The following is a 27,541-nucleotide window of genomic DNA, read 5'->3' as shown; positions in this document are numbered from 1 at the left end:
ATAAAAGTCAAATGGAGGAGGAGAATGGAAAGTTTCCTCCCAATTTTTAAGTCCAAAGCTTTGAAAAGGGGGTTACTGTCAGAAGTTTTCCCTTGGAAAAACAGAGATTTCAAATGCAGGCAGTTAATAGGGAGAGAAAACTCATTTCAAAGGCTTTGGAAAGCCTGGCAACCTTTGAGTTTTGACAGTTGTCAGTTGGTTCTAGCACAGCTGAGTCATGATTAGGAATGGAGACAAATTAAAGGGTGTGTGTGTGTGTGTGTGTGTGTGTGTGTGCGCGTGCGTGCGCGCGCGCGTGCTGTCCCATTAATAGGGAAAGTTGACAGGTATGGCTGTTTGTTCATTCTTAGTGCAGTGATGGAGGCAGCAGGTGGCAGCATCTTCCACTCAAAAAACTGTGGGAATTGAAGCAGGCTAATTGGTAACAGGCAGCCGGCTGACTGCAGGTTTCTTTCAAAGCTCTTCTGTGTCTGTACTGATCAGCTCACTTTTCTGGAATAGTGGCCCACTAAGGTGGAAGGAAGCATAGTTTCCACTAATTCAGACAGAAGAAAGTGCTTTCCAGCTCTACTCCAGTCCCTTTATGGAAACCAAACATTAAATTGGGCTTCCTCATCTGTGAAGAGAATGGGTTGGACTAGATCATGGAATTTTAGCCTGAGGTTTATGAACCTGTTTTTAAAAATATATATTTTGATAGCCAATCAATATAATTGACTTCCTTTACAATCCTATATATTTTATTTCATGCATTTAAAATATTATTAAAAGCATTTAAATGCAAGTCTATAGACTTCACTTGACAAACATACATACATATATACTTACATTAACAGCCTCTAAATTAAATCATCTCTAAGGTATCATCCAACTCTAACATTTTATGATTCTATAAATCTGTCATACAAAAAAAATGTATGATCGAAAAAAATGATAACATGGTGAGAGAGGGAGAGATAACATGAACACCCCATGTGCTCCACAGATATCTTGGGAGATGCTAAGAGAAATGAAGGAAGGTATCCAGTATTTTGGGCTAACCTCCTTAAATGAAATTATGGGACGACATGGAGAATTGTTGCATAGGATGGGTATACATAGATAAGTTACAATCTATGTCATTGAGAACACAGAATCATTTGAGTTTAAATATATTAACACTAAAATGTAAGCTACTTGAGGCCAGGCATTGTCTCATTTTTGTCTGCCAGCTCATAGGACAGTGTGTGAGACATGGGAGGCATTTAGTAAATGCTTAGTGAGTGGTTTGAATTGAATGACTATACATAGAGAAATTTTGTCTTCAAAACTAATCTCTCTGGATCAGGGGGTTTTAATTCTCTTTTTTTGGTATCATAGATCCCTTACACAGTCTGGTAAAGCTTATGGACCTCTTTCTAGAATGTTTTTAAATATATAAACTGAAATACATAGGATTACAAAGGAATATATAACAAAAACTAAGTTCATGGACCCCAAGTGAAGAACCCCTAAGTTTAAATTAATATTACTAGAACCCTTATGTTGTCCAAGGCCCTAATAATTGTGGCACCTTGTTCAAGCCTGCCTTTCGAGAGCATCAATTTAGGATCTACTTTTTGTACTGTCTCCCCTCTAGCAAAACTTACCCATCCTGTGACTCATACTGGAAGAGCCTGGCTCTCTCAGGAGAGTTTGAATAATAATGGCTTAATCAGATAAAGTAATCTATTAAAGGTGTTAACTAGTTCCTACTATCTGCTCCCTTGGCTCTCTGCCATACCAAACAAACATAATGCCTTAACTTAACCCATTTAAAACATATAGTTCCCTTAATGGATAAATCCAAGGGGTAGAAACTTCAAGAACCACAGACACTTTTGTGATATCACTGAAGTAACACTGGACTTGGAGTCAGAGGATCTGGGTTCAAATCTTCTCTCTGCCTCTGTCTCTCTCCCCTCTCTCTTTTTCCTTTCCTTCTCTTCCCTTTTACTCCCTCTCCCACTTATTATCAATATGACTCTTGGCAAAAAATCATTTTGCCTTTCTGGTCCTTGTTTTCTTCATCTATAAAATGAGAGAGTTGAATTAGAGAATTTTCAAGGTCCCCTCCAGCTCTAAAGCTACAATCTTGTATTTAAGAATATTTTAAGGATATAGACAAGGCCTTTTGGAATCCATGCGGGGCCAACTTGACAATATGACTTGGGGATAGATACGTACAGAATTTTGGAGGAGGAAAAAGGACCATATTTTCTATTGACCATCCACCCATGATAATATCAAATGTGATAATATTTGTAAAGGATTTTAGCACAGTACATGTCATACAGTAGGCACTTAATAAATGCTTATTCCCTTCCTTTCTCCCCCATAATATAAAAGTACATGTGAAACAGTCTGTTTCTCATAGAAGTATAAAGCGTGCTTGGGTACCCTTGCACTGCAGCAGAAGATGAAAGGTGGAGAAGATAAAATAAGTACAATTTCCTATTGTCTTGCATTTGTATTTTGTTTATTTTTTGCACCTTATTAGGGATAAGTTTCTTACATATTGGCTTGGCAATACAAAATTTAAACTTATGAGGCATTTCAAGAAATCTCTGATAATTTTATTCTTTGATCACTTCTAATCATACAACATTGTTTAAAAGTTGTCATATTAAAACTCTTTTCCCTTAGATCAAGAACAGAAGATGCCTGGGTTTTTGCAAAACCCAATGCAATTCAAGCTGTTGGCATTATGTCATTTGGTAAGTGAGTAACTCAGATCTTTGTTCAACCTGTGGGCATTGGTACAGTTTAAAAGTACTTAGGTTCATTTGTAGATATCTAGTACTTTATTTTTCCTATTAGCAGCATGTGAGCCATAGTAAAATTATTTATGAACTCTTCCCATTTATCCCCAAAGTCTCTGTTTATACATAGATAAATCCCTTTCAAACCAATAATTCTAATATAACAATTATATTTCTAAGCCTGGTAATTTAACAGGTATCATGATATTCTTTCAAAGCTTTGGGTAATACTTATTATTAGTTGCCTGGCATTCTAAAACTATTCTAGTATTTGAACCCAAGATTATCCAGGAAGACTGATAGGAAAAGGTATGAATTTCCAACTCTCCATCAAAGAGGATGGTTTTGGTTAGAGATGGCATGAGACTACCACACAAACCTGGTGTTTATAGGGGGCTCTTTGTTCCTAGGACTGTAAAAGAGTTTCATTGGTCTACTTATAATTAATTGATCTAGACTATAACTCTTTTTTTTAAGGGGGGAAGGCAAGGCAATTTGGGTTAAGTGACTTGCCCAAGATCACACAGCTAGCAAGTGTGTCAAGTGTCTGAGGCCAGATTTGAACTCAGGTCCTTCTGACTCCACACTGTGCCACCTAGCTGCCCCTAGACTGTAACTCTTTAGTCTTCCCCAGAGACAAATATCTCTCAACCTTTTCTAGAATAAAGAAGAGAACCTGGGTCAAATATGGAGTGTGTTTTAATAATGTTCTCATTATTTTCTGTTGTAGCATTCATCTGCCACCATAACAGCTTCTTAGTTTATGGTTCCCTGGAGGAACCCACAGTGGCTAAGTGGTCTCAGGTCATTCATGTATCAGTCGTGATTTCTGTATTTATCAGTGTGCTGTTTGCTACCTCTGGTTATCTGACATTTACTGGCCACACACAAGGTACAATGAGAGATTTAAGTTTATATTTCATTGTTTGTCTGACAAAATTTAACATTTTCTTATTTTTAGTCTGACTACTCCTCTCACATATGTCTGTGTCCACCCTCTGCTTCCCTCTTGTCTCAGAGAAAGAGGTGTTAACTCCTCCATGCTGGTTGCCTGGGCCACACTGTCTAAAACTCAACCTTACACTAGACTCATCCTATTCCCTCACAAATCTCCCTCTCCTTTCTACTTTGCACATTTTTCTCAGTGGTTTCACTGTTCTCCCTTTTAGTCACCAAGGCTTGCCCTTGTCCCTCCCCCAGCATTCCTCTGATTACTTTTTGCCATCACCCTAGTTAAGACTACACTTCATGGCTAGCCTCTTAGCTGGCTTCTCTGTCCCTGGTGTGACCTCACCTCTAATTCATTCTACACACTGTAGGATTCATCTTTCTAAAAACTAGTGATCTTCATGTCAGTTCCCTGCTCAGAAACCTCAGATGTCTCCCATCGCCCACTGAATAAAAATCAGCTCCTCAGCTTCACATGTAAATTCCTCAACTACCCTTCTAAACTAATGCCCCATTATCCTTCTTCATGAACCACCTAGTACAGCCAGATAGGTTTATTTACTGTTCACCAAACATACAATACTCCATCTTATCTCTGTAATATTACTCATGATTATCACCTGTAGAAATCACTTACACCTTTTCACTAGCAATAAAAATGATGGAAACTGGACTAGACCTGTGATTTCATTGGTAGTAGGGAACTCCCAGATGAAAAAAATTCCCTCTTTCAGTGAAAATCAGCATTTTTGCTGCAACTTAAAATCTTAGAGAGCTTCCAAGAGAACCAAAGGGTTAAGTGACTTGCCCATGGTCACACAGCCAACATGTATCAGAGGTGAGATTTGAATTCAGGTCCTCCTGACTGAGACAAATTCTCTATCCACTATACCATGCTTAACTTCATAAGAATAAAAGTTAAACAAAAGAATAAATGAACAACAAATAAAATTAAAACACAAACTAGTTTTATTTGTAATTCAATCATGATTATCTCATGTGGAATCAGAACCATCATAACTACTCTTAAACTGCAGCTCCCCTGGCATCCACTAACAATACTGCTAAAAATATGTTTTAGATCCCAGAATCACTAAATTTCGGTACAGGAAGGGAATGCAAAGGCCATCTAGTCCCATTCATACCTGAGAAAAGAATCCCCTCTATCATGCACCCAACAAGTGAATAACCAGCCTTTATTTGAAGGCATCCAGGAAGGAGTAACTCACTACCTCAAGAGGAAGCCTATTCCACTTTTTGGAATTCCCCTCTAATTGTTTAGACCTGACCTGGAATCTAAATGTGACTCTTTGCAACTTGCGTCCATGGGTCATGGTTCTGTCCTCTGGGGCCAAATGGAACAAATCTAATCCCTGTGCCCCACGAAAGCTTTTCAATATCTGAAGGACGCTATCTTGACTGGGATTAAAGGAATCATACAACATATTCATAAGCAGGTTTGGCATTTTAAGAAAAAATTCAGAGGCTGTTTTTCCTTCTTTTCCTTTTGGAATCACTGAATAGAGTGTGCGATTTTAATCTAGTTTTCCATCTGGGTTGATTGAAACAAGGTGGCCAAATAATTTAAAAGCAGGAAAAACACTTTATGCTGAAAAGAACAGGCCCTAAATAACTATTCTTTTATCATTCCCCTCCCCTTTCCTGCCTTTTCCTCTGCATCCTCTTCTCTAAATTGTTCAGAGGTGGTAATGCTGTCTCTTGAAAATGCTTATTTTAATGGAGATGTAAGTCACTAATGCAATTTTTTTTAAAAGAAAAACTACTCTGTCATTTCTCTTTGTCTGGATTCCATATAATGTTGTCTATGGAAGCTTGTATCTATTTTTTTTTCTGTTACCAATAAATATATCAAAAGCTCCCAAATGCCAAGAAGGATAATGTCTGAAATTCCTCCCCATGGTACAAAGACTGTGCTTAGAACTTGTAATGTGGGATTCAGGAAATGCAGGTCTCCAGATGTCTGTCTCTCCACTTCCTTTGGGAACTGTCCTTGTTCTGAGAATAACACTTCAAAAGAAAACTTGTTTATTTTATGCAGAAATTTTTCTTTCTATTACTAATTGAATAATCAGAAGCAAAGAGAATAAGGACATTTCATTAAGCTCATTCCAGAGTTCTCCAGTATAGTCTTTTCTCTTTTTAAATTAAATTTTGTTTTCAATTAACAAAAATGTATTTTCTTTCCTCCCTCTGGGGGCGGGGGGGGAGGAACAACCCTTATAGCAAATTTGCCTAGTTCAACAGAACAGATTCTCACATTGACCATAAAATGTTTCTCATGCTGCATGTTTAATCTGTCATCTCTCTGTTGGGAAGTGGGTAGCATTCTTTATCACTGGACTTCTGGAGTCTCAGTGGGTCATTACTTTAATCAGGAAACCCACCAATCACCTGCTGAAAGAAAGCCCAAAATGAAAACTTCAAGGAATGTCATAACCAAAATCCAGAGCTCCCCGAATACAGAGCTCCTAAGTCAAAGGAAAAGTATTGCAAGCAGCCAGAAACTTCTAAAAGTTTGTAAGAGTGATTTGTAGTTAGACCACCAAAAATGAGTGGTAAGAACAAGAAAAGACCATCCCCCTGATAACTAATTAGCTATCACTAATTAGTGAAAAATCAGTTCTGAGGTAGCATACTAACTCACGGTCTCAGTAAGCAACTTGGCAAATTTTTTGCTTAGACCTTTGAAACTGCACAGGAAGTTCTAATGTTTGTTCCAGATTATTTTAAAAAATTGATTGAAACTTGAGGTTTTAGGTAATATCCTTCTCATTTTAAAAAATATATATGTATTTTTCAGTTTTAATTGTCAGGCATTTTCCCACCTTCTACCTGCCCTACCCCACTGGGAAAAATAAATAAAACTTTTGTATCATAATAAGCATAGTTAGATAAAACAAATTCCCATGTTGGCCATGTCCAAAAGTGTATGTCTCATTATTATTATTTCTCTATCATGAGGTGGGCGTTGTTCTTAATCATCATGGTAATCATTCCATCAGAATTTTTAAATCTTCCAAAATTGTTCATTTATTACAATATTGATATTTTAATGTAAATTGCTCTTCTTGTTCTGCTCATTTTGATCTATATAAGTTCTTTTAAAATCTCAGATTTTTTGATAATTTTAATAATTCAATTTTATGTTATTCCCCAGGAGATTTGTTTGAAAATTATTGCAAAAATGATGACCTAGTTAACTTTGGGCGATTGTTTTATGGTATCACTGTCATTTTGACTTATCCAATTGAATGTTTCGTGACCAGAGAGGTGAGTACTTATACTTCATTTTCCAAGTGCTGGTTTTGCCCATAAAGTTTCTTTGTTGACTTTAATATTAGAATAATTTTTTTGTAAATATATGCATTCAAGACAGGCTCTACCATTTATTATATTTCCTTTTAACTTTTCCGCAGCAGGATTTCAAGAAAAGTTTTCATTCTTGAAATTCTAGAGCTGAAAGGGACCTTAAAGATCCTATGAGCTACCTCCATCATTTCATAGAGGAGGACACTAAAGAGTGAAAGGTTAAATAGCTCTTCCCTGGCTCATTAGTGATAATATTGGAACTAACCTTGACACTCTGATTCCCAGAGCAATGCTCATTCTGCTACCCACCCAGGACCACTGCCCATCCAGAGATTTATGAGAACCTTTCACAAGCAGAATTTGTAAATCATGGTTAGGCTTGAGTTTATATTAACATAAGGTCAAATATTTATATAAGTGCATTCCATGGTTTTTCCTGGCATTTGGTATAGCCAAACTGAATTTTAAAAAACAAAACCCATATCCAAACTTTTTTCATGACTTTGCTACTTAGATTTTTCTTTCCCCACAGCCAAGTCTAAGCATAGAAGTAGCATGGGACAGAATGCCCTCAGTAGAATGAGTTTAATTTAAGTGTGTGTGTGTCTCAAAATATTTTGTTGTTCCTTGAATCCCTAAATTTCTAATTTAAACCTGGAGCTTTTCCCCTTTAAGAATGCATGTACTTTTATATTTCATTAATATCTCCTTAGTTAATCTCTGATGCAATCACTATGAAATCCCACCCAATTGGATTTGAGAAATTAAAGGAGATCTATATTAAGATTTGGGGGACAGGGTGGACAGTAAGGGAAGTGTTTTGATTCTTGCCATACTGAAGTGAGAAAATGTGACTTTCAGGCGGTCCATCATGCAATGTATTAAAAATCTTATTACATCCTATTGTAGTTTAATATGACTAATTCACAGTGAACCTCTCAGAAGTCACAGTGAGAAGGCCCCTAGACTTAGGAGTCTAACCTAGAGGTTATTTACAAAGTCTAGAGTAAATAGGTTTAATATATTAGGTGAACAGCCTGAAACTTAAACAGAATGTCCAACTTATTATGCTCTAGAAGGCAAGAAGATATGTTGTGGGGGAAGTGAAGTGGTTTGGTCCAGACCTTTCCTTAGAAGAGGAAATTCTAGGTATGGAAACTTGCCCCCCACCAAATTGTGTAGATTGGCAACTTGCCCAGGGTAATACATGCTCAGGAGATATACCTTGAGAGTCAGGTATATCTACTATATCATCCTGCTTCTCAGATAGCTACCTACCTAATGCCAGTCATAGGCCAGGGACATCTTGAATATGCAATTCAAAACACTACTTATACTCTTTTTGCTTCATTTTATTTTCCAATTAAGCATTCTCTCCTTCTCACTCTTTACCCCCATCTTAAAAGAAAAAGAAAACCCTTATGACAAAAAGGAATAGTCAAACAAAGCAAGTATCTCCATTGTCCATGTGCATGAATGGTTGTCTCATCCTTTATTCTGAGACTATCTCATCTCCATTAGGGAGTGGGTGTCATAGATCTTTCACAGTTGTGGTTAGTCATTACATTGATCAGATATCATCTTTCAAAGTCGTTTGTCTTTATAATGTTATTGTTTTTATATATTTGATCTTCTGGTTATTCTTACTTCATTTTGCATCAGTTCATACAAATTTTTAAGGTTTCTCTGAACCTATCATTTTCATCATTTTTTGCAGCACAATAATGTTATTTTATATTCATACAAAATAATTTGTTGAACCATTGACCAATTGATGGGCACTTTCTTACTTAGTTTTCAGTTCTTTGCCTTTAGAAAAAGAGCTGCCCTAAACATTTTTTTGTATGTATAGGGCCTTTTCCTCTTTCTTTAATCTCTTTGGGATTTAAGTCTATGTGATATATCACTGGATCAATGGATATGCACATTTTAGGGACTTTTTGTGTGTCATGCTAAATTGATTTCCAAAATAACTGGACCAATTCACAGATTTCATTCTTTATAAATACTAATTAGTGACTTGTTTGTGAATACTCCAACTCAGAGGCTTAACTATAGATTCTTGGTTCTGTGGTAGAAGAGGAAAGAACTAAGGGTTGATGTCTAGATCAACAGTGAAGGTATGGGTATCTTCTGTTTTAATTTTTCGCCAGCCCTATCTCACATCCAAATCTGGTTTTCAGATTAGGACTGATGTAATTTGCACACCTTGTTTAACTGTGGAAGGTAGGCATCAATTGTTCGAATCACTCCACCTTCGAGTTTGCATTTTGCAGGACTTACAACTGAATATTTGGTTCGTTTCTTTTTTTCTTTCTGTTTCTAAGTACCATGAACTGGAAGAATAATTAAATTAAAAACTCTTCTATGAGAATAGTGATTAGATAAAAGATACCTTCATTTATATCTCCCTTACTTTTCCTCTTTCTTTTTTGTTCTTGCTTCCATGCATTCACAAGCAAATACAGATGCACACATACACACACACACGTGGCATGAGATCAACATGGGTTATTAAGAGGCAGAGTAAAGAGTACACAGGGTATTATTTGAGTGTTGCCAAAATGTCCGTCAGTCCTAAAATAACTCCTTTACCACTGTTACAATTTTGAACTTCCTATCAGTATAATTATTCCTTAAAGGCCTTCCAGGGATGTGTATTTTAATTGGGTTAAGGCATTATGTAGGTTTTTTGTTTAGTTTAGCTCAGAATAGGCCTATGATTTCATCTACTTGGGGAATTCATGCTGTGGAAACTGTCTACTGAAACAATTTGGAAAACCATATGTAACTTAGAGCCCTAAACAATTACCTGGGTTGCTAAGAGATTATGATTTTCCCTGAATCACTTAGTATGCATCAGAGACAGGATTTGAACTTGATTCCAAGTCTTTTTATCCATAAGACCACACTACATTATATCATTTGGGCGAAATGACCTAGCTAGATAACACAGGAAAAATTATTAGTTTCTTTCAAGCATTCTATAATCAAATACTCACCGATTGTTCCACCATTGTCATTTTTTATGTATTCATTTCAACAAGAATTTATTATGTACCTTCCATGAAATACTGTGCCACATCCTGGAGATACAAAGAAAAAATGAAACAGGTCCAACCCTCTAGAACTTTACGTGCTATACAAGAAGGGACACAAGAGATAAACAAAGAAGTAACTACAAGCCAATCTGAGGAGGGAAAGTATGCTAACAAGTAGGACTACCAATGGAAGCTTGAAAGAAAGGTCACTCTTTACTCCAGCCCCAAACGAAGCTAAGAATTCTAAGAAGCACAAGGAAAAAGAGGGGGTACGTTTAAAGAGTAGGGGAAAGCACAAATAGGTAAGGTTAGAAGAATAATCAGTAGGCCAACGTGCCTGAAGCATTGACTACATAAAGGGGAGTAATAAGAAATATTACTCAAAAAAAATAACTAGTGGTCAGATTGGGATGGGCATTAAGAGAAAGCCTAGAGTGAAAAATATGTCCTTATCTGTAAAGTAAGGAGCTTAGACTAGATGATCTCTAACAACCTATATTAATGATAATTAGATCTAGATCGCTAATGTTCTTGGATCTAAATGACCATCTAATTAGATGATGCCTTCCATTCCTAGGAATTAACTAGTTTTAGGATGCAGCTTTCTATGAGCCCTCCACTACATTCACCAACCTTTTTTTTGTCTCCTGTGTGCATTGTGCATATAGCATGGTCATTCGTGACTTTATGACTTTGTTCAAGCTCTTCTTACATTCCCGGAATGCCCTCCAACAACACACAAGTCCATTCATTTCCAATACGAGCTCCAGTTCAACCTTCTCCACAAAGGTTTTTGGGACTACTGCAGTCCACACAATTTTACTAGGTAGTAAGCTCTCTGTCACTTGAAGGATTCAAGAAGAGCCTCTATAAGCATTTGCTGATAGAGGGAATTTCTATACAATAAGGGACTACGTTACTTCAAAGGTTTTCTTGCAGTTGTAGAATCTGTTATTCTGTAAACTCTATCCATGAACTCCTTATGCTGAGTCAGTATCAGAGAGTCAGTCAGTCAGTCAAATAGCATTTATTAAGTGCCTCCTATAGACAGGCACTGTGCTAACTATGTTAGCCCTTTAATGTTAGCTTCACACTATTAGTTTTATTTTCCAAGACTGATTGCAAGCTCTTAAGAGCAGAGGTTTAATACTTAATAAATCTTTTGTATTCCCCACAGTGTCTAATACAGTGTGGCATAAATAGTAAGTGATCAATAAACGCTTGCTGATTGAGTTCATTATTCTCTAAAGAATGATGGGTTCCTCTCTATCCTCACTGAGAAAAGGACAAGAGAAAACAGCCTTCAATTGCAAGAGGGGGTTTAGATGAAAACAGAAGCAATGGATCATTGAGCAAAGTTATAAAATCTCCTTCCTTAGAATCCTTTCAAATAAACATCCATCTGTCTAGTTTATTTTAGTTGTAGACCTGTATGTATCCAGGGAAAAGGAATAAGAGAGGTCCTCAAGGCCTTTTCCATCACAAGGATAGATTATATCTTACCCTAATGCTGGTATTCAATTGTCTGTATGTCTGTAATGTTTTATTTCCTGAGCACAAAATGGGGTAATTAGCATTACTCGTCATGTCAAAGGTGTGTTTTGGAAAGAATAGAGACATTATTAAGTTTTGCTTTTGGTCTTAAAGGTTTTAAATATGGGTGTGTGCATTCATATACATATATACGTGTGTGTGTGTGTGTATATATATACACATATATACATAATACCCATATATATTGTCTGGTAGTATGGTACTAAAAATATCCTATCCAACAGCTGTATACAATTAACTTTTTCTGGGAAGGTATTACAGGAAAGCATTGTTTGTTAGGAAGTGACTGATGTGTCAGAAAGCTGTGTATAAAGAAAAAATACATAAACATGAAATGGACACTCAATTTTCTAAATCTTATCTTTTTTGACAGGTAATTGCCAATGTTTTCTTTGGTGGGAACCTTTCAAAAATTTCCCATGTTATGGTGACAACAGTAATTATTACTATGGCCACACTAGTGTCATTGATGGTTGATTGCCTTGGGATCGTGCTGGAGTTCAATGTAAGTGTAACTAAATTATCTCCTTCTTCCATTCTGAAGAACAGAACAGGTTTACATTCAGCAAATGATGTGTTATCCTTAACAATATATGTTTTCAAATTGCAATAAAGCATATTCTGAAATATATATCGATTCCATGATTAATGATGCACAGTTTTTGTAGTGCTTCCCACATCCTGTTAAAGTATAGTCTTACAGATTTTGAATTTTCTTTATCATGCAAAGCTATATTCAGAGAAACTAATTTATCCTTCATCTCCAGTCAATTGCCAAATCATGTCTTTCTACCTCCATAACATCTTGTTGCTCACACAGGTACAACCATAGTTCAGGTCCTCATCCCCTCTAATCTGGACTTTTTCAAGAGCCTCTGCATTTATCTCCTTGCCTCATATCTCTCTTCTCTCAAATACATATGCCACAAAGTTACCAAAATGATTTCCCTGAAGTTGCACATCTAATCATGTCTTTCCTTTACTCAGTGGATTCCAGTGTTTCTTTCTTTCTTCTAGGACCAAAGATAAGCATCTCTGTTTACAACTCTTAAAGACCTTTATAACTTGATTCCAACATACTTTTCCAAACTAATTGTATATATATTACACACACACACACACACACACACACACACACACACACACACACACACACACACACATTTGAATGTAAGCTCCTTGAGGGCAGGAACTATTTCATTTTTTTCTCTCTATCCTCAGTTCCTAGCACATCATGAGTTCTTAATATAATGCTTGTTGATGGATTGATTGCCATGTGTGTAAAAGATAATTATCTATCCATGTCATAGATAGTCTGTCATCAAGCCGTGAGCACTTTTCATAAAACTTTTCTTTCTTTGTAAACCTAGGAGTAAATAAATTTGATTTATTGTTAACATCAATTCCTTTCTCTTCAGTCCAACTCTGCTACCACCTTAATTCAAGATCCTTACCCCCACATGTCTGGTTTGCTTTAAGAAGCACCTTCCAAGCTATTCTCCTTGATTCCAGGTTATTCTCCTCTAATATACTCAACACACTACTACCATTCTAAGCTTTCTCAATCTCTACCTTCATCATATCACTCCACTACTCAGAAACCTTATTTTCTACTCCATTAAAGCTAAATCTCTTGATTACAATCCATCTCAACCCACATCAGATGCCCAGTGCCTAAAACAAAGACAAAAGAAAACATTTCCTCCTCTGAGGATGTTTACATGTTCTGAGGATACCACAAGCACACAGATAAGTGTGATATAAGGTGGAGAGTGAAGAGGACACAGGAGAGATTAGACAAAGTGTTCTAGGAAAATCTGATGAGGAAAAAGAATGCAAATAGCAAGGGAGCATCAGAGGAAATGATAATTTAACTGACAATTGGATGAGGATTTGGAATTTGGAAAATAGCATTTCATTCATTAATTTTATATTTAACAAGTTCCTACTGTGTGCCAGGCACTGGGTTAGGCACTAGGAATACAAAGAAAAACAAATGAAACAGTTCCTGCCCTCAAAATGCTTAAATTGTAATTCAACAAAGCACAGATACAAATAAGTAAATAGAAAATATATGCAAAGTAAATACAAAGTAATTTTGAAAAGAAGGCATTAGCAAATGAGAGGAACAGAAGAAGCTCTGAGTAGAAGGTGGCATGATCTGGACCATGAAGAAAGCTAGGGATTCCAAGAGGTGAAAGTGGCAAGAATGGGCATTCTAGGCATGATGATCAGCATATGCCAAGGTACAAAGAGAGGAGATAGAATGACCTGTATAGAGAAAAACATAGTTAATGAGTTAGGCCAGAAAGTAAGAGTGTGTGATACTGGGACCATCTTTGCTCATAACAGTTGTTGTGGAAAACCTCAAACTGTGCAGCACTTTAGAAATGTGAGTTATTGAGGCAGCTAGGTGGCACAGTGGATAGAGCACTGGCCCTGGAGTCAGGAGGACCTGAATTCAAATCTGGCCTCAGACACTTAACACTTACTAGCCGTGTGACCTTGGCATGTCACTTAAACCCCGATTGCCTTGGGGGGAAAAAAAGAAAGAAAGAAATGTGAGTTATTATTCACAGATAATAGTATGCTACATGCTAGGTATTTATAATATTTATGTTATGGTGATACTTCTTCCCATTGTGTCACTTCTGGGGTCAAAAATCACATAAAATTCATTGGAGTCAAATTATCCTGTGCAAATTCATCACAGCAGAAAATGAAAGGCAGAGTTTGGGAGTCAGCTAATAGTGCAGTCTGACCAGGACATACAGAGTATGTAAAGAGGTATGTAACATGAAAAGGCTAAAAATCTAGACTAGATCCAGCTGTGTAGGGCCCTAAATGCCAAGCTAACGGGCTGCCCTTTATCCTATAGGCAATAGAGATCTGATGAAAGTTTCCTATCAGGATAATGGCATAGGCTAACCCATGCTTTAGAAAATTTCTTTTGGCAGCTATGAAAGATAGATTAGCTAGAAGAGAGCCTGGAGGGAAGGAGAACATTTTAAGGGGTGTTACACTAATCTAGGTATTGTAGTGATGAAGTAGCAAGAGCATGAACTTGGGTGTTGGTAGCAGGAGTAAAAAGAAGTCACAGTGTAAGATGCTTGTAGAGGCTGAATCCAAAAGACTTGACAGTGACTTCGACATTGGGCACTATTGATCCAAATCATAATCCTGTTTCGAGGCCCACTTCAAGTTCTGTCTTCTCTATGAAGGAAGACTGACTACTGTTGTCCTTCTCTGAGTTCATATCTCCCTTTTAATCTCTACTGCATAATTTAACAAGTACTCATTTTATACTATCAAGTTCAGAACCTTTGAGGGGTAGTATAGGATCACAGTATCTCAGAATTGGAATGACCTCAGAAGTTTCTCTCATCTACTCACACTAAAACAGGAATCTCCTCTGTGGTACCCTAGACAAATGGTTCTATAGCCTCTGCTTGAAAACAAGTGATGAGGAAACCCACTGCCTCCCCCAAAGAGCCCATGCCATTTTTGGATAGTGCTACTTCTTTGTAATTTTTTTTTTAAAGCAATCAGGCTTAAGTAACTTGCTCAAGGTTACACGGCCAGTTATTTCTGGGTGTGGTGCTAAGTATCTGAGCCCAAGATTTGATTCCCAGGTCATCCCAACACTGGAGCCAGTGCTCTTACTAGCTGAGCCACCTGGCCGCTCCTAAGCAATTGGGGTTAAGTAACTTGCTCAAGGTTACACAGCAAGGTGTTTCTGGGTGGGTGCTAAGTATCTGAGCCTGGATTCGATCCCCAGGTCATCCCGACACTGGAGCCAACTCTTACTCACTGAGCCACCTGGCCACCCCTTTGTAATTTTTTTAACCTGCCTTTTTGGTATAATAGAAATAGCAATGACTCTGTGGTCAGAGTGCCTGGGTTCAAACCCTACCTCTGACATTTCCTACCTGTGTAACCTTGGGCAAAGAAATTACTTAAACTTCATTTTCTTCATAAAATGAAGGTATTGGATTAGCAGGCCTCTGAGATTCCTTCCTATGGTGTTTTTGTTGTGGTTGTTGTTTTTTAAGGATATAGTATGATTCGGTCACTGGGGCACTGGACTTAGAGTTTCAAGATTCAGAATTGGATTCAAATCCCACCTCAGCCATGGCTAGGTGATAGTAAGCAATTTATAGAGCCTCTCTGTGGGTCAGTTTCTTCCTCTGTAAAATGAGGAGATTGGATTTGATGGCCTCTAAGTCCCTTTCTAGCTCTAAATATATGATCCTGTGATCCCTCCATCAAAACTGCAATCTGCCTCAACAACTTCCATCCACTACTCCCAGTTCTACCATGTGGAAACAAGCAGCATAAATCTAACCCCTCTTCTATATGCCAGCCCTTTAAATACTCGAAGACAGCAATAAGGTCCCACACCACCCCAAGCGGGGGTAACTAAACAGCCCCAGTTTCTTTAGCAGATCCTCTTCTGTCATAGGCTCTCTTGATGCAGCCAAAGATTGCATTAGCTTTTCTGGTTGCCATGTTCCATGGTGACTCACATTGAGCTTATAGTAGGCCAAACCCCATTTGTCTTTTTCACACAAACTGCTATCAAGCCAAACCATTCCTATCTTGTATTTATGAAACCAATTTCTGGATCCAAATGTCAGAATTTCCATAGTCCTATTAAATTTCAGCATTTTGACAAAGATGGATTGGCTCTTAGTAATCATTGTTTCTCATTGTGAGTGCCTACAAATCATCCCATAATAATATGTTCTAGAAGATTGCCAAGGATTAACATCAGGCTTACTAACCCAGAGTTTACAAAACCCATTATCTTCCCTTTTTTAGAAAATCAGTATAGCATTTGCCTTTCTTAAGTCCTAAGGCAATGATCTCATTCTCCATAGTTTTTCAAAGGTCACTGACAGTGACACACATGATCTCATTTATCAGTTCTTTGGAAATACAGGGTTCTGGTTTATGAGGGCTCCTTGATTTACTAGATAGACATTAGCCCACCTTCTCCAGTCTTTTCTTCCTGCTAGTTGTGGCTATGCAACTCAACTGTAAAGTCTTTGAGAGGAGAGTCTGATATACACTATACTTCTTCTGTATCTCTCACACATACTAGTGGAGAAATTAGTACATAGTGTGGATAATTCTCTACTATTCTTCAAAAGAGAACATAATCCAGAAATTATTTCTACATTTTTTCAAGGATGACAGGTGATGTCTGGCACAGGACAGCACAAGTAACTTTAAAGTGACTGGAAACAATAATGAAAGTATCTCATCATCTGTACAATAAATGATCAGCATGGTCATTTCTGGTTCACTTATTCTCTTTTATGGAATGTCTCATTTGAGCTCATTTACTACAAAAGGAATGAACATCTTTAGTAATTTCTTCACCCCTCTACACTATGTAGCATCCTGCTATGAGTTCAAATCTGGCCTCAAACACTTATTAGCTATGTGACCCCGGTCAAGTCACTTAACCCTGTCTGTCTCAATTTCCTCATCTGTAAAATGAGCTGGAGAAAGAAATGACAAACCATTCCAGTATCCTTGCCAGGAAAAGCCCAAATAGGATCACGAAGAGTTGGAGGTGACTGAAATGACTGAACAACATTCAAACAGCTTTCTATTCCTCCTTCAAAACACACACGTAGACATTCCTGATGCTACAAGGTCAATACATTCCAGTCCTTTTGGCCATAAAGCAAGTTCCTTATTTCCCTGAACTTCCCTCTATAAAAAATCAGAAATAGATTTCCACATCTAAAGTCCTCCAATCAATTGATGCTTTTGTGTACTAAGATGATATACTGGTACTGTAGTGGGACCAGGAAGCCAGTTAGCATTTGGTGTGTGAATGGCAAAAATGAGGTGAGGGATAAGGAGTAGGGGTAAAGACAAAAGATGTCTGAGACATGTACTTGGCCTAAGCAAGATTTTATGATAAGATTGGCGATAATAAGTCTCATACCTAAAAATTAATTTTAAAAACCACATTTGGCAGTTGATACTAAATTGGGTAGTAAAGACTAAAAGGGCTAGTTAACCATGTTTCCTTTTAGGTGGTACAATGGACAGAAAGCTGAGCATGGAGTCAGGAAGATCTGCATTCAAATCTGATCTCAGACCCTAACCAGCTATTGTGACCTTGGGCAAGTCTCTTAACCTCTGTTTGCCTCAGTTTCTTCAAATATCAAATGGGTATAATAATAGTACCTACAGTACCTGGCATGTATGTAAATGTTAGCTCTTGTTATTATTATTATTGTGACATTTTATAAGACTGTCCTGAAATTAGGTTCTCCCCTTCAGCTTGTGCTCCAAAGTATGCAATAGAACTCAACTTCCTTCCCTGTAAATTCAGTAAGTTTAAAAAATTCCACCCTTGAGTTTATTGAAAAGTGACACCTGCAGATAGGCTGTGACAGTGGACTTGTGTTTATGTGCCTGGAAAGGAAATAAAAATAGAACCTTAAGGGGGAAAATATTATCTTCATTAATAAGCGTTAGTACTTTGGTAATACTGTTTGATTGCCACTGCTGAGGAGCTATGCGAACCTCACGGATGAGACGTGCACACAGCATCACGGTCTTCATTTTGCAAAACTGCAGTTACATTTCCAGGATTTTTATTTGAATTCCTTCACGAATACTCAGCTTATTATTGCTTCTGACTGCTCCTTCGGCCTGTCACACTTTCTTAAACCTCTTGCTTAAAAAACGACTATAACCCTAAAGAAATCATATTCTCCAGGGCATTTTGCATCATGGCTATCCTTGGACTGAAGAAGTGGTAAAAGTGTGCTGAGTTGGTTTAGATTAAGTGATCGAAGCAGAATGAAGAAAGTGACAATATCATTCTAGCACTATTATTGATGTAAATGTTACAGCAGCAACCTTACATTGGTGCTGTTACACCATCACCTCCCTGATTTCCCAGGGTAGGAAGGTAATCATTTAAATGATCCCACTCCCTATCGCATGGGACAGACAGTGAGACAACTGTCTTTTTTCCTCTTCATGTAATTACACCTCAGTTTCCAATCTCAACCAGAAGATAAATGAGCAAACAGAAGACATTAGGTTAATTAGAAATAAGAAAACCTATGCTCAAATTTCTAAGAACTTAGTCAGGGGCAGCTAGGGGTCACACCAGACAAAGCACTAGTCCTGGAGTCAGGAGAACCTGAGTTCAAATCTGGCTGACACTTACTTGTGTGACCCTGGGCAAGTCACTTAATCCTGATTACCTCAAAAAGAAGGGAGGGGAGGGACTAAGTCATTATGTCTTTCCTGCTTGTATTTTTTATCTCAAATTATTGGGGGATAGAGACAAACATAGCTAACTAGCTAGCAAGCTAGCTACCTACAAAGATACATACTATGGTCAACAGATAGTAAAGTAGTAGTCCTCTCTTAAGTATTCTTTTTCTAACATTTAATGTTACTTCAGAGTGTGGTGCCTGCAGAGAATTCCATAAAGATTATAGCCTTCGGGGAGGCCAGGTAGCACAGTGAGTAAGAGCACCGGCCCCAGAGTCAGGATGACCTGGAATCGAATCCAGGCTCAGATACTTAGCACCCACCCAGAAACACCTGGCCATGTAACCTTGAGCAAATTACTTAACCCCGAATGCTTAAAAAAAAAAAAGATTATAGCCTTCATTTTGATGACCTGAAGAAGAATGTGAGCAGTTTAGGAAAAGTTTTCAGGTGATGAAAAGGAAAGAGTATATTTTGTTAACAGAGAAATAAGACTAACCAGTTATTAGATTAAAAAGCAGAAAGAAATTCAGGTGAAAACTCAAATTACCAATTCTGGAGAAAATACCGTGTTTCCCCAATAATAAGACCTATCCCGAAAATAAGCCCTCCCCTTATTGTGTAAGATTCCTCTAAAATAAGACCTCCCCCGAAAATAAGCCCTATTGAGATTGCTACTGTAGTGAAGGTGATCCCCTGCACTACACGCTACATTACGGTACCCTCTGTATGCACTGCCCCCCCCCCCGTGAAACGCACGCCGCGCTCCGAGCTGCATCCAGTTAGAGCTGCAGCAGTGAGCACGTCATCCTGTTCTTCCCCAGTGATTTGCTTATTGAATAAAGGTAAATTTTTTTTACCTGTTCACATTTACCTGTTTATTAAAATTGCTGTCAATGTTCATTAAAATAAGCGCTCCCCTGAAAATAAGCCCTCTGGTGTTTCTCTGTCCAAAAAAATAATAAGACAGTGTCTTATTATCGGGGAAACATGGTAATATGCAACACAGCTATAGAACATTGTACAATGTAGAAGAGACCTAGGGTAGATGCAGTTCTACAGAATTTTTTTTTAAATCAATGTAGTTACTTCTAAGTGGTGATAAGTGCCCATAAATTCTCTTCACAAGGAATCCTGAAACAAGGAATGGGCTTGTATCTTCACCCCTCACTATGGGGGTGCTGTTGCATACTCTAGCCTTTTCTTTAGCTTTTGTCAGCTTTTCCCCTGCTCCACTCAACTCAGATATTCTGATTCCCTGGGGAAGCAAGACATTTGCTAAAAACAATCACCTAAATGAATGTGGTCATAGAGACAACCATAGACTCTTAATTCTGTCTTTGTCCTAATGTTCTGTTGAACATAAAGCATGACATATTTTTGGTTGGAAAGGACTTTCATTATGGGATCATAGATTTGGAATTGGAAGAAACTTTAGAAGTATGACCTCACCATTTTTTAGATGAGGAAATTGAGGCCTACAATCACGCAGCAAGTAAATGTCTGAGGCACCTTTGAACACAGGTCCTCTGAATCCAACTCCAATCATGCTGTCTCCAATTGTCTTTTGGAATCAACTTTAGAATGTATAATATAGTATAGGAAATCAGGCAAACTGAAAATCTTGTTGTTCTGTTGTTTAGTCATCTTGGACTCTTCATATACCCATTTTGGGGTTTTCTTGGCAAAGAAACCACTGTAGTGGTTTGCCATATCTTTCTCCAGCTCATTTTGTTGATGAGGAAACTGTGGCAAACAGAGGGTAAGTGACTTGCCCAGGGTCATGCAGCTAGTGTCTAAGACCAGATTTAAACTAATAAAGATGAGACTTCAGACTCCAAATGTGGCATTCTATCCACTGAACCACCTAGCTGCCCTAAACTGAAAATTTAATTGCTTAGTAAAATAGTCTCATCCAAACAATCTTTTAAAAGTAATACCCAGGCGAGATAATATAGCTTGGAGTGAACCTGAAACATGGAGCTTATTTTTGGCACATACAGTTAAATCGGAGAGAACTGAGGGAAAAATAAGTAATTTGATTAAAGGAATTAAGAAGAGTGAACTTACTGTGAGATTAAAGTCATTACATTATTTAACTATCTAATAACCAGAATTGGATTAATAACAAAAAAAAGAATCATTTGGCTCAGTGTGAGAGGAATTAAAGGATAAAATTAGGGAAAAAAATTAATTTGAGCTTGAGGGGTAGCTGGGAAAAATGACTCATATACATTTATTGTATTACTTGTAGCCAACATGAGGTGGTGGAAACTTTACTTGCCATGTATAAAACAACGCATCATACCGTAAGTGTGTTAGCAGTTGAATTGATGTACCATTAACAAGATGGTAAAATATTAGACCTTTACAAGCCTTGCCTTATTCCTCTGTTGTACAATATATAATGACATGCTTCCAAAAGCAGACATGGTGTCCTCAATTTAAAAGTGCAATTTTTTAAAGCAAAGAAAATGATAATGGGTGTGCTCTCAATGTTGACATCTGTCATCAGCCTTGCCATCATTTTGGCGGAATTCTCAAGTCTAACTCCTGGTGACTAAAGGCTTTTGCAGATCCTGAGACAAGAGCCTTGCATTCAGACACAACATCTGACCAGACTTCCTCCAGTTCAAACATTAAGCTTTATTTCTAATAATCAGCTTTCTTCCTAGTAACTGCTTTCTCAATTGTGAGAAGCATAAAATAAACATAATGCTAATTGGTTTGCCCTTCCCAGTACATTGGCATTGGAACCATTCCAAAAGTCTGGAGAACAATATCTCCTTAAGAGGAATTGTTGGCAATATTGTGCCTTAGTATAAGCATCGTATATGTTTATGCCTGCCAAGAAGTAGATTTTTGAAGGGTACAGTGGAGTCTTTCTATATTTGCATTTGATGTGTTTAGGAGCCTTTATTTCAAAGCAATAAAGCAGTAACACTTATTTCATAGAAACAGGCATTGAGCCAGTTTGGGACCTTCTATAATACACCCAAGTATAGTTAGTCAGGCTCTCATTATGTGGCCAAAGTCTGCAATTCACTGATGCGTTCAAACCTGGCTCAGTTGAAAACAAATCTTTTTTGCTCTCCATGTCAGTTACCAGTCATCCTTTTAACAGTTAGCTTTTCTAAATGGAAAATATATAGCGACTCTGAGTGTTATTTTTTTTTAATTGGAAGGAATTTTTTGGTCTGCCAATTTCTTCCCCAAACTGCAGGGGGAGTCAGGTGGTAGAGTAGATAGAACACTGGGCCCAACCTGAGTTCAAATCCAGCCTTAAACACTTAACTCGCTATGTGAACCTGAGCAAATCACTGAACCTCTGTGTCCTTCAGTTTCATCAACTATAAAATGAGGTTAATGATAAATCTTGCTTCCCAAGTTGAGGGGCAGCTAGGTGGCACAGTGGATGGAGTTCTGGGCCTGAAATCAGGAAGACTTTCCTGAGTTCAAATCTGGCCTCAGACACTAAACTAGCTGTGTGACCCTGGGCAAGTCACTTAATCCTATTTGCTTCAGTTTCTTCATCTGGTAAAATGAACTGGAAAAGGAAATGACAAACCACTCCAGTATCTTTGCCAAGAAAGCCATAAATGGGATCATGGAGAGTCAGACATGACTGAACAACAACAAATTCAAGGTGTCTGTGAGGATCAAATGAAAAAACATTTGTAAACATTTAGCACAGTGCCTGGTACATAGTAGGCATTATATAAATTCTTGTTTCCTTCCTTCCTTAACCCTGTTTCAATTCAACATTCCCAGCCACCAGGGATACAAAGACAAAAATGAAATTGTTTCTGCCTTCAGGGAGTTTGAATTCTTCCAAAAGCATTTTGCCATCTGGCTTAAACCTATCCAGAACCTTGTGAGACAATGACTACAGGTATTGCCTCTGTTCTACACATGAGACTCAATGAGGCTGAATAAATTACTGCTGTTCAACATCTAGGAAGTATCAAAAGTGGGATTTGAACCCATGTGTTCCCGACTCCAACAGCAGCATTATACTGTGATGCCTTTCTTATTCATAATCTCCCAGATCATGAAACCCTTACCATAGTGCCACTGTAGTTTCGATTCCAATTTGGCATTTTTTATTCAGTGTTATTACTCATTATATAATTTCGTAAACCCTAATTGCCCATGTTCTTTTTATCGAGGTTTTTCCAAGGTTATCAAGGTTTTATGAAGGCATTATCAAGGTTTTCCAAATCGACACACATTGGAGATTGTACTTCCATTAAAGCTACTCTCTAGATGTCTGTCATCTGTTCTTTCTTTTTCACATTCAGAAGATTTACCTTTACAGGTGTTATCAAAGGCAAAGTGTGGCATTACCAGAAAGCAAAGCAAATCCTAAAAATTAAAAATACTACTTTTATGAAAAATGTTATCTATGGATCCAATTAAATCCAACAACCTTCTATGTGTGCATTAGTCACGTGGTCTGACAGGCAAGACTTTATGTTATCAAGCTTTTAAATTAAAAGCTTCTAGCTTGTTATTAATAAACTGCAAAGGATGGTCAATATCACCCATAGCAGGAGAGGGAAGAAGGGAATGTTGACAATAGGTAGAATGACTAAGTCCCTCTTTCTTAATTATATATTTTATCTCCTAACCTCTATTTTAAATCTGACACTTTCCCCTTTGGTTGAATTTATCCACATGCTAATCTAGTCTGGTGAATTAGCCAGGCTACTTAGGCCCTCATGTCTATTTGCAAAGGTAATGAGTGTGTTTGGTTTTACTCAGAGGAGGGTTTAGACATGCTATTTATTGCTAAGTGCATTTAGAGTGCTATTTTTCCTGTTTTTATTTACATGGATATACACGTAAATTTACACTGAGAAGGCTTCCCGGATGAAAAAGGGAGATGTACTTCCCAAAATGTCTAATCTCATACTAACAAAGGTTTAGACACATTATATTTGACAGAGTCTGCCAAGTTGTACAGAAAAATAAAAAAGCTAACATAAGCAAAAATAAAAGAAATTTCTATAATTTGCCTAAAGTAAATATTTATACCTTATTTTATTGACTATGTCAATTATAAGCTTTAGTTTGATAAATAGTATATTTGAACAAAATTGTGGTATAAACAAACACTTTTCTTAAAATGATTCAAACATGCATCTGCACAAAAAATGTTTGTCATGGTATTCATGAGAAATATTCTTATTGTTAAATATATGTTGAAGTCATAATAACTTAAGAAGGCTGTTTGTTGACCTACACCATTGTGATTTGATTTTCATATTTTGAAGTCTTATAAGTAGAAATAACACTAGATTTAGGAATCCAGAAGCCTGGGTTCTAGACCTATATTTGACTATCTCTTTGATCTTGGGTGGGTTACCTTATACCTCTCTGGGTTTCAGTCTGAAGAAGGGATTGGACAAGATCATCTCTGAGGACCTTTCAAGTTCTAATATTCTTTGGGTCTGAGGTTGCAAAATCCTCTATTTGCAAATCTACCCTGAGAAGAGTAAAACATAATTCCTAAATCCTTTGGTATTTTCTCTTCCTCTTTCTGATTCAGTTGCAAGTCATTAAATAAGTTTTAAAGAACCATTACAAACACTCTTTTGTTTGGTAACTGTCTGAAAAAAATGTGTTTGTTCCGCCAAATTACCTTGTTTCTTCTCATTTCCAATTCACAGGGTGTCTTCTGTGCAGCTCCACTTATTTTTATTATCCCATCGGCTTGTTATCTGAAGCTCTCTGAAGAAAGATGGATCCACCCAGATAAGATAATGGCCAGCGTGATGCTTCTTAATGGTGTGGTTGTGATGGTAGTTGGATTCGTCATGGCAGTTCTGCATCCCCAAGATTGCAGCCATGGGCAGGAAATGGCCTATTGCTTTTCCACAAATGCCTCTTTCTTCAATATCTCATCTTCTCAGGAACCAACAATACAACCTCCTGTTTTGAATATTAGTACTTTCTAGTGATTTAGTTGCTAATAAAAATATGATAATAATATATTTTAATGTGACATAAATTTTGAGCTGTGTAATTATATTTCTCTCTGTTCCTTCTTACTCTTGGTTCAGGAGATAACTTTGATACCCTGGTCTTTATTCATATTTCATTTTATTTTCTATTGTGAGGCCATGCCAGTGTTTTGAAAAAGGAAGCAAAATTTGGTTAGATTTCTATTCTGCAGTAGGACACACATCTTTGAATGATTGTTAAAAATAGAATGAGAAGGGCAGCCAGGTGGTGCAGTGAGTAAGAGCGCCGGCCCTGGAGTCGGGAGACCTGGGATCGGTTCTGGCCTCAGATACTTAGCACCCACACAAAATAACTGGCCATGTAACCTTGAGCAAGTTACTTAACCCCAATTGCTTTTTAAAAAATAGAATGAGAAGTATAGTCTTTAAAAATCTACTAGCTCTTCCCAAATTATAATATTATAGTGAATATTATTATATTATAAAATTTTGAAGATCAAGTCTTTAAAAGGAAAGAAAAGAAAAAGCAAAGGCCAACAAAGATAACTACCTTGAAATTAGGTAAGATGGAAATACCCAGTGATAAACCACTTTTTGAGTAAAGTGATCAAAGAAGCTGATTGTTCTATTTTATGTTTTTCTAGAGCATGAGTATCTTTTCTGCCAAAACTAACTTCTTTTCTTCCAAACTTTCCTATTACTGTCGAGGTTACTGTTATCCTCCTAGTCACCCAAATTTGAAACCTGGGGGTCATCTTCTTTGATTTCTTCTTTTCACCCCCATCTGATCTATTGCCAAGTACTGTCAACTTTACTTTTTGGATATCTCTTGCTCCTTTTCTTCTCTGACACTGACACTTCTGATACAAGCTCTCATCACCCAATGCCTGGATTATTTGAATGGCCTTCTGGTTTGTTTGCCCTGCCTCGTCTCTTTCCACTATAGTACATTCTCTATTCTGCTATTAAGGCGACCTTTACAAAGTGCAGGTCTGACCATGTCACCGTCCCACTCAACAATTTCTGGTGGCTCCCTCTTCCTCTCTTTGGCTTTCAAAATCAATCATACCTTCTCCTTCTTCCACCTCAACCTTTGCAGTCTTCTTGGACTTTACTTCCCCCTTCTCCTCCCCCACTCCCACCCCACCCCAAATACTTGGTGATCCAGGAACATTGGCCTCCTTCTTGTTCCTAGAACTAGAGACTCTGTGTACTTACACTCACTTTTTCTCATGGCTGGAGCTCTCTCCCTCATCATCTCTGCCTCCTATCTTCCCCAGCTTCTTTCTGATCAAAACAAAAATCCTACTTTCTACAAGAAGCCTTTCCTGATTTTCCTTAATGCTAGTGCCTTCCCTCTATTTATCTTTTATATATCCTTTTTGTACTTAGATATTTACATATTGTCTTCCTCGTTAGACTATAAGTTCCAAGAGAGCAAGCCTGTTTTTTGTCCTTCTTTGTATTGCCAGTGTTTAGTATAGTTTGGGGTACATAATAGGTGCTTAATAAATGTCTGTTAACTGAGTATCCAGGTGAATATTAACTACAAAACAAAAGACACTAGGAACTAATCATTGCTATTATTCTTTAGGAAACAATAATTTCAAAGACATTTAAATTTTTTGCTGGGTTTTCTAAGTTGTCAGTACCTCATATCACTGATAACTGATTTTTTTTCTTTCATTAATAAGGTATTAATTCTTAGGTATTAATAAAGTATTGATTAATAATAAGGTATTATTCCCTGCTGATAGGAGTCAACTTCCCTTTTGTGTTAATGATATCATCATTCTCCCAGCTATCAAGACTCAAATCCTTGTAGTCATTTTTTGTATCCTTTTATCTCTGTTTTGTTCCCCATACTCAATGATTCACCATGCTCTATCAGTTCTTCCTTTAAAATCTTTCTCATATCCATACCTTCCTTAATTCCATTGCTATAAACTGAGTTCAGGCCCTCACTTCATGCATAGATTGCTTCAACATTCTTCTAATTAGCTTTCTTGGCTCCCGTTTTTCTTCCTTTTAGTCCATCTTTAAATACCACTTTTGCCATGGCTCTGTCCAAAAAAAACAAAACCTACAATGGTTTAGTATTCCTCATCACAACAAATCTAAATGTCTCTACTTGACTTTTGAAGGCTCCCTGTAATATGACTCTACCCTTTTTGACCAACTCATTTTCCTGAACATAAACCCTTGGCTTCAATCAAACTTGTTACTTCTTTTTCCTCAAACGCGATAACTTGTCCCACCCATAGGCCTTTTTTTTTTTTTAAGCAATCGGGGTTAAGTAACTTGCTCAAGGTTACACAGCCAATTATTTCTGGGTGTGGTGCTGAGTGTCTGAGCCTGGGATTCGATCTCCAGGTCGTCCCAACACTGGAGCCGGTACTCTTACTTGCTGAGCCACCTGGCCGCCCCTAAGCAATTGGGGTTAAGTAACTTGCTCAAGGTTACACAGCCAGGTGTTTCTGGGTGGGTGCTAAGTGTCTGAGCCCGGGATTCGATCTCCAGGTCTTCTCAACACTGGAGCCAGTGCTCTTACTTGCTGTGCTACCTGGCCACCCCTACCACCCATAGGCCTTTGTTTATATTCTCCTTATCTGAAATTCTCTCTCTCTTTCTCCATCTCTCTCTCTCTCTCTCTCTCTCTCTCTCTCTC

The 27,541-nt window shown here is 37.6% G+C and overlaps 1 protein-coding gene across 1 annotated transcript in view; it reads left to right on the top strand.

The window, feature by feature from the left end:
* SLC38A11 (solute carrier family 38 member 11) overlaps positions 1-24,901 on the top strand; it is a 70,581-nt gene extending 45,680 nt beyond the window's left edge. Inside the window, exons 8-12 of the mRNA XM_069079977.1 lie at positions 2,665-2,735; positions 3,511-3,672; positions 6,907-7,019; positions 12,027-12,158; positions 24,580-24,901. Coding sequence (XP_068936078.1) covers positions 2,665-2,735; positions 3,511-3,672; positions 6,907-7,019; positions 12,027-12,158; positions 24,580-24,867 — 766 coding nt within the window. The 3' untranslated portion in view covers positions 24,868-24,901. The remainder of the gene's footprint in view (positions 1-2,664; positions 2,736-3,510; positions 3,673-6,906; positions 7,020-12,026; positions 12,159-24,579) is intronic.
* Positions 24,902-27,541: the final 2,640 nt, after the last annotated feature.

The sequence above is a fragment of the Petaurus breviceps genome, unplaced genomic scaffold (genome assembly GCF_028583685.1).
Source record: "Petaurus breviceps papuanus isolate PSGF00001 unplaced genomic scaffold, PetGlider_PUasm1.0 91133, whole genome shotgun sequence".
Lineage (NCBI taxonomy): Eukaryota > Metazoa > Chordata > Mammalia > Diprotodontia > Petauridae > Petaurus > Petaurus breviceps.
Note: the sequence above shows the minus strand (reverse complement) of the source record. Positions and strands in the feature narration are given on the sequence as shown.